This window comes from Rhinoraja longicauda, chromosome 11 (assembly GCF_053455715.1).
Source record: "Rhinoraja longicauda isolate Sanriku21f chromosome 11, sRhiLon1.1, whole genome shotgun sequence".
Taxonomy (NCBI): domain Eukaryota; kingdom Metazoa; phylum Chordata; class Chondrichthyes; order Rajiformes; family Arhynchobatidae; genus Rhinoraja; species Rhinoraja longicauda.
In genome coordinates this window covers 1,275,589-1,293,968 of record NC_135963.1, presented here as the reverse complement: position 1 = coordinate 1,293,968, position 18,380 = coordinate 1,275,589, and the positions used below count along the sequence as shown (strand labels likewise).

General features: G+C 44.6%; 1 protein-coding gene across 1 annotated transcript in view; it reads right to left on the bottom strand.

Moving 5' to 3' along the window:
* syde2 (synapse defective 1, Rho GTPase, homolog 2 (C. elegans)) overlaps nt 1-12,332 on the bottom strand; it is a 97,144-nt gene extending 84,812 nt beyond the window's left edge. Inside the window, exons 1-2 of the mRNA XM_078408109.1 lie at nt 10,967-12,332; nt 4,276-4,959 (exon numbers count right to left, since the gene is read on the bottom strand). Coding sequence (XP_078264235.1) covers nt 4,276-4,959; nt 10,967-12,182 — 1,900 coding nt within the window. The 5' untranslated portion in view covers nt 12,183-12,332. The remainder of the gene's footprint in view (nt 1-4,275; nt 4,960-10,966) is intronic.
* Between the last annotated feature and the right edge of the window lie 6,048 nt (nt 12,333-18,380).

Below are 18,380 nucleotides of genomic sequence, written 5' to 3'. Positions count from 1 at the left end.
ATCTCCCAAATGGCTAGTATTTTATATTCCCAATTTCAAGAGGGGAGGCCAAGTGGAATTTCAAAAATGCTTAGTTTCCTGTTTAACTGCTGCTCAAAATCATTTCCACATGATAGTCAAGTTCTCAGCATGGCTGTTTTGCCTCAACTTTAAGAGATACATCTTGCTATCCGATTTCAGTACGTGTCACCCAGCAAACACACCAACTCATCTGTCACTTCAAATCCAACCAATAATAGACAAGCAAGTTAGCTGTCTTTATGCTAAAGAGAGTTTACATGCAATTGCAATTAAATGTATTCAAATAACAGATAACCGGTAAGGTATGTGCTAACATCTCAAAACTGCAGACAATTCTACACTTCTACAGAAGGTCATAAGTGATAGGAGAAGAATTAAGCCATTTGGCCCATACTTTATCATTCTATCATGGCTGATCAATCTCTCCCTCCTAACCCCATTCTTCTGCCTTCTTCCCATAACCCTTGACACCCGTACTAATCAAGAATCTATTTATTTATCTCCTTCTTTAAAAATATCCATTGACTTGGTCTCCACAGCCATCTGTGGCAAAGAATTCCACCGATTCACCACCATCAGAAGTGAGCTCATGCTCAAGTTTGTTGGCACCTGCTACAAAATGTTTTCATACATTTGGTAAAGATTTCTCTGGAAATGAAGTTAATCCAAAAAATACCCAATTCAGGAGGCTTCAAATATATTCTGATATTTTTTTAAACAGATGTGCCACTTAAAGACTGGGCACCATTGGTCTTAATCTATTACTATTCATCTTTCTCTCATACAATATAATTTGCTCAAACATGGAATTTATGCATGCATATTTTATGCTTCAGCCCAAATAAACTACGTTAAAATACTTATTGTTTAGCCTGATGATACCATATCATATCATATATCATATATCTACAGCCGGAAACAGGCCTTTTCGGCCCTCCAAGTCCGTGCCGCCCAGTGATCCCCGTACATTAACACTATCCTACACCCACTAGGGACAATTTTTACATTTACCCAGCCAATTAACCTACATACCTGTACGTCTTTGGAGTGTGGGAGGAAACCGAAGATCTCGGAGAAAACCCACGCAGGTCACGGGGAGAACGTACAAACTCCTTACAGTGCAGCACCCGTAGTCAGGATCGAACCTGTGTCTCCGGCGCTGCATTCGCTGTAAAGCAGCAACTCTACCGCTGCGCTACCGTACCTCCCCCCAAAAAAACTGCAAGAGGATAAAGGGGTTGTTTGGCAGGAGGCAAGGGGCCAGGGAAGAGGGGAAATAGTTATAGGAATGAGTTCATAATACAATTGCCAAATTTTAAAAGGAAATCAAATCCAAAACACTTAAAATTTAACGGAACAAATTGGAGCAGACATTGAGTCTCGCATGGCTATTAAGATATCTGATCTTTCACCTCTGCACAACTTTCCTGCACTAATTCCATATAATATAATAATATACTCCTTTATTCGTCCCACACCGGGGAAATTTACAACACCTGTTGTTTGCTTGCCCATGTCTTCGTGGAACACTCTCCACAACTGAGCCCCCACAAGATTGTGTAGAGCACTCCAATCATTCACTCCCTCTGGGTGGAGAAACCTTCAATCTTCTTGATGATGAAGGAACTAAAAAGCCTGGACAACTAGACTCAACAGCTTCTTCTTCATTCCTATCCGACTCCTGAACCAATCACCTCTTTCATTTTTCTCCAACATTTTCCCCACCTCCAACGGGATCCCATTACCGGCCACATCCTCCCATCTCCACCCCTTTCTGCTTTCCGCAGACTCCGTTCCCTCCGAAACTCCCTCGTCCACTCGTCCCTTCCCACCCAAACCACCCCGTCCCCAGGTAGTTTCCCCTGCAAACACAGGACATGCAACACCTGTCCCTTTACCTCCCCCCTTGGCTCCATCCAATGACACAAACAGTCTTTCCAGGTGAGGCAGAGGTTCACCTGCACCTCCTCCAACCTCATCTGCTGTTCCAGGTGTCAACTTCTCTACATCGGCGACACCAAGCGCAGGCTCTGCGATCATTTCACTGAACACCTTCGCTCAGTCTGTCTTAAACTACCTGATCTCCCGGTGTCTCAGCACTTCAACTCCCCCTCCCAATCTGACCTTTCTGTCCTGGGCCTCCTCCATTGTCAGAGTGAGGCCCAGCGCAAACTGGAGGAACAGCGCCTCATATTTCGCTTGGGTAGTTTACAACCCAGCGGTATGAACATTGACTTCTCTAACTTCAGATAGTCCCTGCTTTCCCTCTCTATCCCCTCCCCCTTCTCCCACTAGTCTTCCTGTCTCCGACTACATTCTATCTTTGTCCCGCCCCCTCCCCTGACATCAGTCTGAAGAAGGGTCTTGACCCGAAACATCACCCATTCCTTCTCTCCCGAGATGCTGCCTGAGCCGCTGAGTTGCTCCAGCATTTTGTGCCTAACCAGCACTTGCAGTTTTCTTTCTATACCTCTTTCACACCCTCTTCCCAAAGGTGTTGCCATGTACACTGACCTCAACTCATTCGGATATTCCGTTATTCCACTTTAATATTTGTTTGCACTGCAACCGTGCACCATTCTGCTGTTAGCATTAGCCATTTATTTATTGTTGTAGCCATTACCATATATCCTTATTATTTATGATATACACTGTTTACTCTGAGCCTCATGCGAGAAAGGAATTGCATTGCACCCTGGTGTAAACGAGAATAAACTAATCTAATTCTCAACAGCAATTTGACCTCAGGGGCCGAGGAGCCATCCAAGTAGTGCTGCAGTGCCTAATGTGCCATTTCTTAAAGACAATAAACGGATACAAGCTCTCCTCAGTTATGGTTAACGTAAAGAATGAAGAAACATTATTTCAATAAATAGGGAAGCTACTGCTGATGTCATGGGGAATATTTATCCCTTCAATCTCCAAGGCTGATCTGGTCATTTTCTAGGCGAACATTAGCTGCCAGATTTCCAGCACAACACCGAAAATATCACAACTAAGGATAAACAGTAGAAATTCAGAATTAAATCCCAGTCATTTTCTATGGACCATGGCAAATCTCAATCCCAAATTTGTGCAGAAATAAATAGGGGCTTAAAACTAGTTATTAAAGAACATCTCCTAGTTTAAAAAAAATAAAATGTCAATGAGGAAACCAACTTAAACTAGAGTTAGAGCAAACATAATCCCAGCATGGAAAATCTTAGATGACAAAAATTGGTAGAGTCACAGATAGCAAAGAAGGTTGAACAGGGATTTAGTGGTTCAAGGATCAGCTGGAAAGTTGGACAAAGTGTTGTAAATCCAGATAAGTGTGCAGTAATGCACTTTGGCAGGTCAAATTCTGGTAGGACACAAGTTGAAAGGCAGCTATCTTAGGAGTACTGATGTATAGAAGGGCCTTTGGGTGCAATTCCATACCTCACTGTAAGCAGCCATAGCGAATGCAGCACTTGGTGTGCTTACCATCATCGGCTTGGCCATTGAGCACAAGAATTGGCACGTCATGATGCAGCTGAACAAATCATTGGGCAGACCACACTTGGAGCAGTGTACAAATCTGGTTGCCACACCACAGGAAGGATGTGGAAATAGAGAAAGTGCAGAATAGAGTCACCAGGATATGGCTTGCCACAGAGGCATATTAGAAAAATGAGGCACAGAGATAGGATAGCCTTTTTCCCCAGCACCCAGGTCTACAACTAGAGGGCACACGTTTAAGGCAAGGGGAAAATTTAAAGGAGATGTGAAGGGCAAATATTTCACACTGGTGGTGGTTATTTAGAACAAGCTGCCAGAGATGGTAGCGGAGGTTTAAAATGTTGTTTGACAATAGACAATAGGTGCAGGAGTAGGCCATTCAGCCCTTCGAGCCAGCACCGCCATTCAATGCGATCATGGCTGATCACTCTCAATCAGTACCCCGTTCCTGCCTTCTCCCCATACCCCCTCACTCCGAATAGACAATAGACTCTGATATGAACTTTTAAGAGGGATAGATGCTAAATGATGCAAACAGCATTAGCATGGATAAAAATCAGCATGTGACGAAAGGTAGACTAAAATAATCCGTTTCTGTGCTGTACAATTTTATGAATCAAAAAAGTGTGAACACAAAGCTCTAACACTGCTGGATAATTCCAAAGAGAGTGAACAAGTGATATATTATTGTTCAATTTTATGTTCCAACTTCTTTGACAAAGCTTCAATGTTTCATCGGCCAGGGTTTCCTGTTATACGACATAATGAGCTTACCTGAAGCTGGAGATTTGTGTACACAGATCTCATCCACAATGGTCCCAGTGCAAGATTTGCACCCAGGCGCCTGCCTCTGCTGCTGCATACATTCTGTGGCATTTATAGAATTCACTAAATCCACCCGATTCACATCAGTTGTTGGTGCTTTCTGGATTTCCCTCCTGCTTTCAGAGATTCCCAAAGTCACTTGTCCTTCCACTAAATCATCAACAGGCAATGAGGGTGGCTTCATCTGCAGACTGTCTGAGTTTTCAGTTTTAGCCACACAACTGACAGGGGGGGACAGAATTTGTGGTACATCAGCGTCTTCATCTTCCGGAATAGGATTATACCATATCTCCCCCTCATCATCGGCATCATTTTCTTCATTATGATCCATAGTAACCTTTGCAGCAATTCCGTGGTCGTTTGGTTGGGCAGACTCGGGAAGCAAGATTACAGGCTGCTGTCTGCTTTCTTGCAAGGGGCTTGGAGCAGGCACATGGTTTGTTAGCTCTAATGATACAGGAGCATTGGGCTCTTCATTCAAACAAGGGCTCAGAGTGCTCTGCTGTAGCCAGTTTCTTTTCTTGGACACCGTGATGTTGTTTATGTGTGGCCTGTAGTCATTGATCTTGTTAGTTTCACTGGTTTTCAATTCTCTCCTGATTTTTGAAGAGGTGTGTACATTTTCAATGAAATCTGAAATCAGGAGGGGAAAATTTGCTCAGCAAAAAACATAACATTTATAAAGATTGAAAACAGTAAAATGGCACAGTCAACCAAAATGTACTGGCACAACTTACAATATTTAATGCTTGCAATTCATAAAGTTTACTGAAATTAAAACATTTAACTACATTCTGTATGGAATTAGATTGCTGATAGGCACAGATTACAACTGATGAACAGAAGTATTGTGGCAAATAATTTATTGAACTGGTGCATACTTGTGGAAATTCCATAACCAAATCTAACTACTTCCTTTCATGTCATTATCCTCAAGACTTGGGAATTGTTACTACAATCCAATTTTATTTGCAATCAAATGAAAGTGCTCATTTTAAAGAAAGAAACCATATGGTTCTCAAAATATTTGGGCCTATGCCACAGCTGGCTTCTGTAGCCGACATTTGAACAATTCATGGAACGAGTTCAGGCCTAGACAGAAGAAACTGCAGATGCTGGAATATTTAGCAAAACAAAGTGCTGGAGAAATTCAGTGGGTGAGGCAGCATCTGTGGAGGGAGTGGGCAGACAATGTTTCAGGTCGGGACCCTTTTTCACACAGTCTGAAGAAAGGTCCTGACCCAAAACATCGCCTATCCATTCCCTCCACTGATGCTGCCTGACCCGCTGAGTTCCTTCAACACTGTTTTGCACTACTTCAAACCCTTCAACACAAATCTAGCAAATAATCTGCTTGCTCCAGGCTATCAAGGCAATTTAAGGCTGCCATGTTCTGCATAAACAGAGTCAAGTCACCTTGACAAAAATCTGTTTACATCCATTCTTCCTTGCGTGGCTGACTATACCACATAATGCTGCCTTCTGGGCAAATACTTTCACAGGAATGCAATGTCACAAAACACACAAGTGCTGCAACACTTTGGTATATTACTACTTTTTAGGCAAGACAACTCTTACAAGCACGTTTATGCTTGCACTGCATTCCAGTAGAATCCAGATAAGTTTCTTTCCCAATGCTGATATTATCAGGTAAAGTTTACCAAGCATATACTTAGTTCAGAAATTAACCCACAATTGAACCATTCTGACTGGAAATAACCTCTTAAAAGTGTATGCTAGCTCATTAGTGGATGGCATGCTTTTCATTCATATACGTGTCTGCACAAGCAAGTTGGTAATACAAAACAATTATCAGTAATCAAAGTTTTGCTTCAAATCAACCTGGCTCGCATGCAATACGATGTTGATATGATAACCTATAAAATGTAAAAACTTTTCAAATACGCAGTGTCCTGCTTTCTTACTAACCTCCATTGTCAAAGTATACTGAATACTGTGTTGATAGCACTCAAAACAATAATTCTCATACTACTATATTTTCCTGTGCTTAATTAACCATAAAGGGGCACCCATTTACAAATAACCATACTGCTTTGAGGTAACAATATATAAGGTGCCTATAATCAAACACACTTGGCAAGCAAATTTCTCACAATTACACTCATTTTCATCAATGCTCTCACTTTTATAAACCTGTATTTAACAAAAACTATTTTGCAGTCAGCCAGAAGACCAAGAGATTCTTTTGATTAAAACGACCCAAGAACACTAATAAAAGATCAAATAGAAAGGTTAGTGCAGACTATAGCCGAAAATTAATGTCCCTTAAGATTAAGTGCATTTAAAATAGAAACTTGCACTCTCCTTTTAAATTTAAGAGTATAAAATACTGTCTATGATAAACAGAGAAAAAAATATCTTAGAGTTAGAAACAGATTAATGCATCAGGTCTGGAAAAAAATACAAGCAATTTAAAAAAACAATATTTTCCAAATCTCTGCAAGATGTATTGGAGGTTTAGAGCAATAAATATGGCACCATTGCTTAAAAATAAAACAGATTGACTAGTTACAAGCTAGTCAGCCAAACAATGATAGCGATTAAGTTCAGTATCACGATCATTTTAAAAGGCACAGGTTCATTGAGGCGAGTCAGGAAGGATAAGGATAGATTGCGTGAAGTGACCAGAATTATTTGAGAGATGCAACAAGGTCACTAAGGGCATTCCATTTTATGTTGTCTACATGGATGTTAATAAAGCCTTTGAAAGGTTCAATATGTAGACCATTTAAAAAAAAACTAGTCCTCATGGAGTTCAAAGGAAAGCTGCAAGCCGGAACCAAAATTGGATGTGGCAGGAAGTCAAGAATGATGGCCAAGTGATTTAGTGTAGGTGGGCTGTTTGCTATGCTGTTCTGTAAAGATCAGGACTACCTTACTTATGAAAGTAGATATTGATGCCTGGACTCAATCTAAGAGCCACAATTTAGCAGTATATGGACAAAGCTAAATTTAACTGTAGAGGTGATGGAAAAAACTGGACTGCAGGATCGGCAAAAGGAATTCATTGAGAAGCGCATTCAGGGAGGTCAAAGGGACAAAGAATTCCATAATAGGTGGTACAAGAGTCCAGAGTAAAGATTGGAAATCAGTGCAATGCCCGGGAAATTGTTGCACAACTTCTATCGAATGTGTCTTCTGATCATGTTTACGCCAATGTTTTTTGGACAATGTGAAAATATCAGTAGGCAAGTGGTTGAGCACCTAGATTATGTTACATTTATTAGGTGTTCCACAGGACCACATATACTATATTGACAACATTGTGGGGAAGATAAAAGCCAAAACACACATCCAGGTGCAATTCAATTGCCACAAGTGAGGTGGCAAGTTATTTACATATGTACCTGCTGCATTTTGTAAAGTATCTCAATGAATAAACGCAAGTGGATGCACAACAGACTGCAGATGCTGAAATCCCAAGCAAAAAACAAACTGCTGGAGGATTTGCCCCATGCCTCTCTACTATCCATCTCCACCTTCTACTCTAAAGAAGGAACCCCGCCCAATAGTTGCCTCCACAGATGTTACCTGTCCCTCCAAGTTTCTCCAACAGTTTTTGTACTCGCTAGGCAAGTGAATATTTTGAATCTGATCTAATCATGATTTTCAATTGTTGATAGAAAGGAAAGATTTCCCTTGAATGTATAAAGCATAAAAATCCAAGAATTAAAGTACTCGGCATGACCTTGCCTTTTAATCATCTACAACTGCAAGCTCCTAGTTTACAGCTATCTTAGTTTTACTGGACAATGCTTTCAGCCAGGTAGTTCCTAATACGAGTTTCACAGGAGCCAAATGCTTTATTAAAATCCATTACCCAAACATTGTGCCATTTCCTCTGTCCAATTTACACTTCTAGATTGTGTCGAGGGAAGGAGAAAGCAGTTAGGGAGGGGGTGAAGGAGGGAATTTGTGCCTTGAGGTTTAAGACAAGTAATTTAACGAACACATACATTCACCAAAGAAACCTCCACAAAATATTCCACATACCAGAGTCAACAGACCATGTTCATGTCTGGAATCAGTGCCCAAGGCTAGCAATTCCTCTCATGACCAGTCTTTAGTACTGAAGTAACTGTCAAACCTCCTAACAGCATTTTTAATTTATCTTGAAAGTAAATTTCGCAAGATCTAAAAACAGAATTCCATAGTTGAAATTAAAGGTTACATTTTAATGGTTCACATATTTCTTCCCAAACACATGTGATGTTTGAAATTGGACTTTCAAAAGCCTAATTTCAGAAATCAGAAAAAACAAAGTTTAGAGAATACAAACTTTGGGTCAATATAATTAACCTATGGAAGCCTGATAAACCAAACTATTATTTGTCAATAGTTTTGCTTCTTTTTTCTTACAGTGCCACGATTGTTACTTCCCTTAAATGCAAGTCATGAAGTCACCAAATTGATATGTTACAATTTCTCTCCAAAGACCCTGCTCGATTCAAATGTTTACAATTTTAGATTTAAGATCTGTAGTATGTCATTTACTGCCCTATTCATGTAGAGATAACAGAACAGAACAAGAACAGGCCATTCAGCCAACAATGACTGTACCAAACACAATGCCTAGGCAACTCCTATCAGCCTCCACATGATCCATATCCCTCTATTTCAATGAGCCCATCCAAAAATCATCAAGTTCCACAATCGTATAAGCCTTAACCACCCCACCCCATTTCAGGCACACACCACCTTAAAAAAAACTACATTCAGTCTGAAGAAAGGTCTCGGCCCAAAACATCACCCATTCCTACTCTCCAGAGATGCTGCCTGACCCGCTGAGTTACTCCAGCATTTTGTTTCTACCTTTGGAACAACATAGATATGTGCCAGAATTTGCTAAGAGTTTTTCTCAACAACTCCAGTACTACTACAGACCTTCCAGAGGAGAAGTGGCCACGTTCTAATTAAAGAATTCCATCAGCCCACCAACTTTCCTACATTTTCCCTTCTGCTCAGGAATGTTCCAAAATACAAGTTTGTCCATTTAAATCTCTTCACTCAAAGTTGAAGCTTTTCTTCCATTATGCTCTCAGGAGCAGGGTCTTTGAATATCTTTAAGACAGAGTTAGATATAATCCTGATACAGCAAAGGATGGACTGCTTCTGGGGCAGTGTTGGGAGTAGACTGGAATGTAGAGTTGTTGTTACGATCAGATCAGCCATGACTTATTGAATGATGGAGCAGACTCGAGGGGCAAAATGGCTTTCTCATACTCCTTATTGGTATGCAGGAAACCAGCAGTTAAACAGACATCTGGCCATCAACAGCACATCATTACTTGTTTAGCAAAACATTCTCAAAGCACAATATTTCATCACTGCACTCAAAGCAAACATTAGCACCTCAATCAACTTCCACTAAAAGGGGAAAACAAACAGGTCTCACACTTGAAGTATTTTTAAATACTTTTCTACCACAATCAATTCCATTTAATGCCAGTCTTTTCAAGATCCATGCCCAACCATGATTACAAGCTCAGATTAATTTTAAATTTTTGAAACCTTATTCCAAGTTTTCACCTTGTGTGTGCCACCAGGCCCCTCAGCCAGCCCTGCATTCAATAAGATCTATGGAGAGAAGGAATGGGTGACGTTTGGGGTCGAGACCCTTCTTCAGACTGAAGGGTCACCCATTCCTTCTCTCCAGAAATGCTGCCTGACCCACTGAGTTACTCCAGCATTTTGTGTCTACCTTAGATTTAAACCAGCATCAGCAATTCTTTCCTACACCTTCAATATGATCTATGATGGCCTCAAATTCTTCTGTGTCCGTTTGCGATAACCCAGTGTTTTCATTTAATTTACCCCAATATTAGGATTGACTTGTAAATTAAGGTTAATAAAACAACCACATTTAAGAGACATCTGGACACGTATATGGATAGGAAAGGTTTAGATGGATATGGGCCAAATGCAAGCTAATAGGATGAGTTTAGATGGGGCATCTTGGTTAGCATGGATGAGTTGGGCAAAAGGGTCTGTTGCCACGAGTAACATCACTATTAAAGCAATACTGCTGTTAAAACTTGTGGATAACAAAATTACGAGACTAACCGTTTAGTATATAAAGATAATGTGGAGTTCCAGAAAAACTGCAAATAAGCCCCCAAAATGTCTGCGCTATTTGCCAGATATGTAAAGAATGCATCAAAAATGCATTCATTAGGGTACGGACTGGAATCTACAAACCAGGGAAGCAATATCAGCACATGTCACTGACCTTTAACAAATATTTGACTTGTAGTTTCCAATTAATAATCAACCATAAGTATGCAACAAATTCAAAAACTAACTCCATACAGCACTTACAATATGAATTGGCAACCAATTGCAAATGCCTACTTTGTTACTTTTGGTCAAAGGGTTGACCAAATATTACATTCATAAAGTTAATGTTGTGAGTGTTAGTAGTAGTCTTGACAATTCAGACACATTATTAAAGAAAGAACCACCACCAGCACCATACATCAAATCAGTAAAAGACCAGATGGCAGAATTCCACTTCCAGACAGCCTATTCTGGAGAACAAGACCCCAGGTGGATGTGTTAAGACAAAACCATGCACAAGTCCCAGTGAAGGAGTGAACCAGCTGCCAAAGCAACTGCCTACCTGTCTGCAAAACCCTTTGGCTGGAAGGGGACGATGGTGTTTTGTTTCCTTGCACTCTGACAGCAGCAGGGAAACTTGCCTTCTGCGCGTCTTCTGCTTTGCCGATTGCCTGAGCTGGCAATGAAGCAGAGGGCACACTGGCTTTTACAGACCCACTAATGCGCTCTTTCATCTCCATGGACAGCATGCGCCCTCGGTGCATCCATTCTTGCATTTTGTTGACCGTCACTGCAGGTGGTTTTAAGGAGCACCCCTGCCTACCGTCCTGCTCGTCAGACGAGCCGCAGACCCCGTCAGCTGAACGCCTCAACTTAGCAACTTTACAGCAAGCGTCGCCCAACATTGAGCTGCTTTCTGGGGGCTGAGCTACATCCTCTGAAGCCTCGGCTGCGGGGACATGTTGGAGAAGGGAGCTGCCAGCCTGGCCCTGGGGGCAAAGCCCCACCACACCCCGGCAGCACCCCCTGGGCTCGGCCACAAGCAGAGAGACGTAGTCTATGACCCCGTCGCTCACTGACCGCTGCAGAGGGGGTCTGAGGGGAGCCGGCGGCGGGCCGGGGCTGGCGTGTTCGCTCCGGGGAGGCGGCGAGGAAGCCGAGGCCCCTCCTGGCGAGGGTGCGGGGCCGGTGTCCCGGTGGGGGATGTCCACGGGCAGGTCGTGCATGGCGTGTATCAGCAGGTAATAGGCTTCATGCAGCCGGCTCCTCAGCCTCTCCTTCTCCCGGGCGCTCTCCTCCTCCTGCCGCTGCCCTCCGCCGGCCGGGGAAGCAGCCGAGACGGGCACGACTACCACCACCCCGACCCCCGCCCGCTGCCCCTCGCAGCCCCGCGGCTGCTGGTTGTCGTAGTAGTCGCCGCCATCATCATCATCATCATCACCATCGTCGTCGGGGGGCCGCGGGGCAGCCACCTGCGACAACCCGGGGCTCGGCAGCTCTCGGCCGGCCAGGCCCGCACCCACGCCTGGCCGCTCGTCCTCTCCTCCGCCTGGCACCGGGGAACCCCTGCTGCTGCCCCCCGAACCACCACCCCCCTCGGGCCCGGCCTGGAGCTGTTGTTGTTGTTGTTGTTGTTGTTGTCGCCGCCGCCGGTGGTGGTGAAGAAGCTTGGCTTTACCTTCGTGGCTCCTGGAGCCGGAGCCGCCGCCGCTCGCCGTCTTCTTGGACTTCTTCCCCCTCAGCTTGGCGAACAATGTCCGGCGTAAGGGATCGGCCATCCCTCCACCCCCTAAAACCGCCACCTTTCCTAACACATACACACAACAAAAATCACGACTGTTGTTGTTATGGTGGCGGCGGCCGCGGCCGGAGCCGGAGCGGCGGCACCCCCGCTCCTTCCCTCAGCGCGCCCCTGCGCGCACTGCCTGCCGCTGCCGCTCGACCTTGCTCCTCACTCTGCCCCGCGCCTTCCGCGCACGCGTCAGCCATGCTCGAGCCGCGGCTCGCGACTGCAGCCAACGCACAACCGCCGCGGCGCGAGGTGGCAAAGCGCGCGCTGGCGAGACCCCCCCCCCCCCCCCCCCCGGACAATGGCGGGGGGGGCGGCAGGTGGAGGGATTCGACCCCACCACCACCACCAAACATACCTGAACCCTCCCTCTCAACATACCTGAACCTCTCCCCCCAAACACACCTGAACACCCCCCCCCCCCCCCGACAATGGCGGGGGGGCGGCAGGTGGAGGGACTCGACCCGCCCCAGCCCCGTCAACACACCTGAACCCCCCCCCAGTCAACGCACCTGAACACCCCCAAACACACATCAACCCCCCCTCTCCCCCCCCCCAAACACACCTGAACCCCCCCCCCCATCTCCTGGACAATGGCAGGTGGAGGGACTCGACCCGCCCCAGCCCCGTCAACACACCTGAACCGTCAACACACCTGAACCCACAACACACCTGAACCCTCTCCTGGACAAGGGGTGGGGGGGGGCGGCGACGGCAGGTGGAGGGACTCGACCCACCCCAGCCCCCGTCACACCTGAACCCCGCCCCTTCGTCAAAACACCTGAACCCCCCCCCTCTCCCGGACAATGGCGGGCGACGGCGACTACTACACAGGTGCCAGTGTGGAAGGACTCGACCCAGCCCCCCCGTCAACACACCTGAACACCCCCCCCCCTCGTCAACACACCTGAACCCCCCCCCCCCCCGGTCAACACACCTGAACCCCCCTCCTCCCGGGACAGCGGACAGGTGAGTCCTAGTCCCGAAACGTCTCCCATTCCTTCTCTCCAGAGATGTCCCGCTGAGTTACTCCAGCATTTTGTGTCACCCGTTCCTTCTCTCCAGAGATGCTGCCTGACCCGCTGAGTTCCTACAGAATTTTGTGTCTACCTTCGATTTAAACCAGCGACTGCACTTCTTTCCTACAACTCGGTGAGTCCTAGTCACAAGTTCACAGGTTACAGGAGTAACAAAGTGCAATAATAACAACAATAGGTTATGTAGTTCAGAGCGTATTTGGCGGTTGTAGTGTTTAATACTCTAATGGCGGTAGGGAAAAAGCCGTTCCTGAACCTGAACGTCAGTTTTCAGGATCCTGTACCTTCTTCCCGATGGCAGGGGTTAAATGAGTGTGTGGCCAGGGTGCCACAGAGAGTCATACAGCATGGAAACAGGCCCTACGGCCCAACATGTCCACGCTACACTAGTCCCATCTGCCTGTGTTTGGTCCATATCCCTGTAAACCTGTCCTATCCATGTACTTGTCTAACTGTTGCTTAAATGTTGCAACATCCGGCAGCTCGTTCCATACACCCACTACCCTTTTCATAAAATGGTTACCCCTCAGATTCCTTTTTTTTCCCCCTTCACCTGAAACCTGTCCTTTGGTCCTTGATTCACCCACTTTGGGTAAAAGACTCTGTGCATCTACCCGATCTATTCCTTCTTATGATTTTATACACTATAAGATCACCCCTCATTCTCCTGCGCTCCAAGGAATAGAGTCCCAGCCTTCTCAACCTCTCCCTCTAGACCTGGCAACATCATCGTAAATCTTCTCTGTACCCTTTCCAGCTTGACAATATACATCTGCCAGTCATTCCCCCCCCCCCCCCCCCCTCGCCTTTATCTTCCTATCACTTTGCCCAATCCTCACCTCTTTTCCAGCTTTCTCACCCCCTTCTCCAACAGTTTGAAGAGTCCCAACCTGAAACGTTCCCTGTACTGATGCTGCTTGACCCACTGAGTTCCTCCAGCACTGTTTTTTGCTCACTATCTCCATATCCCTTGATTACTTTAATTTCCTAAATACTTATCAATTTGTTCTGAACACAGTCAATGCATGAGCCTACACAGACTACTGTGTGGAAGGATTTTATGTTGAGAGCTTCCTCTTAAATTTCTCTTCTCTCACCTTCAGCATATGTCCTTTACTTCTAGAAACCTCTGCCCTGGGAAAGATACTGTGAAGCATTCACTTTATTCATTTCCCATTCTTCTAAACTCTAGACATCAGAGGCTTACCAGACCCAGTCTTTCCACCTATGATCGTTTTTCAATCCAGCCATCTGTCTGGTGAATCGTCATCAGTCCCTCGACAGCAAATATATCCTTTTTTTAGATAATTGGACCAAAATTGCACATATTGCTCTAGTTGTGGTCTCACCAAGGCCCTATATATAAGAGCACATCTTTGCCCTATACTTGAATCTTCTTGCAATAAAGGCCAACATATAATTTGCCTTCCTAATTGCCCCTGTGCATGCACGCTGACTTTCAGTGACCTATGTACAAGGGCACCCAGATTGCTTTGAATATCAATACTTTTCTGACTGCAAGAAACTGCAGAGTTGTGGATGTAGCCCAATCCATCACTGACTATACTTCCATTATTGACTCCATGTACACTTCAAGCGTCATGAGTCAAGAGAGTCTAATTGTCATCTGTGCCAATACAGAAAAAAAGCTCAAGAGACTATATATAAACTATATATAAACTATATATAAACTATATATATAGTCATAGATTCACACAATATGGAAACAGGACTTTCAGCCCAATTTGCCCACACCGCCAACATGTCCCAGCTACACTAGACCCACCTGCCTGCATTTGCCCCATATCCCTCCAAACCTGTGCTATCCATGTACCTGTCTAATTGCTTCTTAAATGTTGCGATAGTCCCTGCCTCAACTTCCTCCTGTAGCTCATTCCCCCTCAGATTCCTATTTTTCTATATTTATATATATATATATTATATACCACTTTTTGCAATCCTCTTTGTTCTTGAGCTTTTGAGTTGCCGAACCAGGTCCAGCACTGTGAAGACATTACAAAAGCAAAAGCCCAGAAACAACACACAGGTTAGTTTAACCTTGTGGTGGGAAATCTGTTAGATATGACAGAAAGGCAAACAGTTTAGATTATAGGCACTTGGAATAGTTTAAGTTAATAAAGGAAATCCAGCACAGCTCTGTTAGGGGTAAATCATGGGAAAAGTAAAAAGCTGCAGATGCTAGAATCTTGAGTAAAAAACAAAGTGTTGGAAACATTCTGTGGGTCAAGCTGCATCTGGGGAGGGAATATCTGAAGAAGGATCTAGATCTGAAATGTTGACATTCCACCGACCCCACGGATGCTGCCTGACCTGCTGAGTTACTCTAGCACTCTGTGAAACATCACCTGTCCACGCTCTTCAGAGATGTTGCCTGACCCACTGGATTACTCCAGTACTCTGTATTTGGGCAAAAATCCAGAAAAGGAAAGCTGAAATATTTTGTACATTAGGTACTTATGATCTGGAATGTACTGTCTATTAGTGAGATGCATTCATAATTAATTGTAACTTTCAAATGATTATAACTTTCATAGGGACTTGGGAGTGCTGGTGCAGGATTCCCAAAAAGTTAATTTGCAAGTCAAATCGGAAGTAAAGAAGGAAAACGCAATGCTAGCATTTATTTCGAGAGGACTAGAATACAGAAACAGGAATGTAATGCTGAGGCTTTATAAGGCACTGGTCAGACCGCTTTTTTACATTTGACCAGCCAATTAACCTACATACCTGTACGTCTTTGTAGAGTGGGAGGAAACCGAAGATCTCGGAGAAAACCCACACAGGTCACGGGGAGAACGTACAAACGCCGTACAGATGGCGCCCGTAGTCAGGATCGAACCTGAGTCTCCGGCGCTGCATTCGCTGTAAGGCAGCAACTCTACCGCTGCGCCACCGTGCCGCCAGCTCGAACGCCGTGTTCGGCACATACATTGTGGGGTGAAGGGCCTGTTCTTGTGTTGCACTGTTTTATGTTTAAGCTATGTCAAAGGGATTGGATGAGCAGAGGTGGGAGGAGATATAATTACACAGTAAAAAAACAGACCCTTTGGCCCAGAGGGTCCACATCAGCCATCAAGCGCCCATTTACATTAATCCTATACTAATACCAATTTATCTCCCCACATTCTCTCAACCCTCCCTATATTCCAGCACTTGCCTACACACTAGGAGTGATTTACAGTGGTCAACTAACGTCTTTGGATTTGGGAGGAAACCTCATGCAGCCACAGGGAGAACATGCAAACTCTACACAGATAGTATCAGAGCACAGGACTGTACTCGCGACACTGGAAATATGAACCATCTAGTCTACAGTAGAATGGCCTGTTCCTCCAGTGAATATTGGACATATACAAAACTAAAAATGTATATAACCAAGTTCCCCAGCTGTACTGCAGTGGACATTCACCCTAACTCCAAATCTTGTGGAATCTATGATGCTGCAGCTATTTTGATCCTCTGAGGAAAAGGAATATTGAATTCCTTACAATCAATGAGTATACAGTTAAAGGAGAAATAAATCACTGTTTCATATTTCTCAAGGTATAGTATCTTGAAAAAAATGCTAAGAATCATTGAGGCAATAAATTATCTTGGTGTATTTGGAGCCAAGAACTGATAAAGATTAAATTACTTAGACTGAGGCAGTTCTGAGTGGTTGAATCAGATTCAGGGCCTCGGGCACTGTTTCTAATGAAAAGGGGCCATTCATCAGAGGTTTCTTTGAGGTTTAGTGACCACAGAAGCCCTGTGGTATGGTTGATCATTTCACCCCAGAAGCTGCCTCTGCGGATATTATTTTCGTTGTGTATTAAAGAAGAAATCTTTGAAGAATTTCAGTGATGTTTATTTGGATTATTGAAAAATGATCTCGAAACTAGTTTCTAATGTATTGATTTTTGTTTAAAAATTGATATGATTGAACGAGTTCTCATGGATTGTTTGTGAGTAAGGAACAAGTTATGTTTTTGCAAACGTCTTTAAATTTATCGTAAGTCATAGAACTACACAGCACAGAAACAGGTCTTTCGGCCCAACTTGTCCATCGCAACCAAGTTGCTTAACTTCCTGTTCCCTCTAAACCTTTCCGAACCATGTATCTTTTAAATGTTGTAATTATAACGGATTCTAACACTTCCATGGCAGCTTGTTCCATGCACGCACCACCATCATCGTGAAACAATTGCTCCTCAGGTTCTTCATTAAATCGTTCTCCTCTCACGTCAAAACTTTGCCTTCCAGCTTTTGATTCCCCTACCCTGGGAAAAAGACTGTGGCTAGACACAAAATGCTGGAGTAAGTCAGCCGGTCAGGCAGCATCCTGGGAGAGAAGGAATGGGTGATGTTTCGGGTCGAGACTCGAGACCCTTCTTCAGACTGATGTCAGGGGAGGGGACAGGACAAAGATAGAATGTCGTCGGAGACAGGAAGAATAGTGGGAGAACTGGGAAGGAGGAGGGGAAAGAGAAGGAAAGCAGGGACTATCTGAAGTTAGAGAAGTCAATGTTCATACTGCTGGGGTGTAAGCTACCCAAACGAAATATGAGGTGCTGTTCCTCCAATTTGCGCTGGGCCTCACTCTGACAATGGAGGAGGCCCAGGACAGAAAGGTTAGATTGGGAATGGGAGGGAGAGTTGAAGTGCTGAGCCACCGGGAGATCAGGTAGGTTAAGACGGACTGAGCGGAGGTGTTCAGCGAAACGATCGCCGAGCCTGCGCTTGGTCTCGCCGATGTAGAGAAGCTAACACCTGGAACAGTGGATGCAGTAGATGAGGTTGGAGGAGATGCAGGTGAACCTCTGCCTCACCTGGAGAGACTGTTTGGTTCCTTGGATGGAGTTGAGGGGGGAGGTAAAGGGACAGATGTTGCATCTCCTGCAGTTGCAGGGGAAAGTACCTGGGGAGGGGGTGGTTTGGGTGGGAAGGGAGGAGGGAGAAGACTGTGGCTGTTCATCTTGCCTATGCTCCTTGTGAATTTATATCTCTCTATACGGTCCCATCGGCCTCCTGCATCCAGCCTCTTCTATTCGCTCAAACCCTCTGGACTCAGTCAATCTTTTTTGTACCTTTTCCAGTTTAATAATAATAATAATGCATTTTATTTATATAGCGCTTTTCATATACTCAAA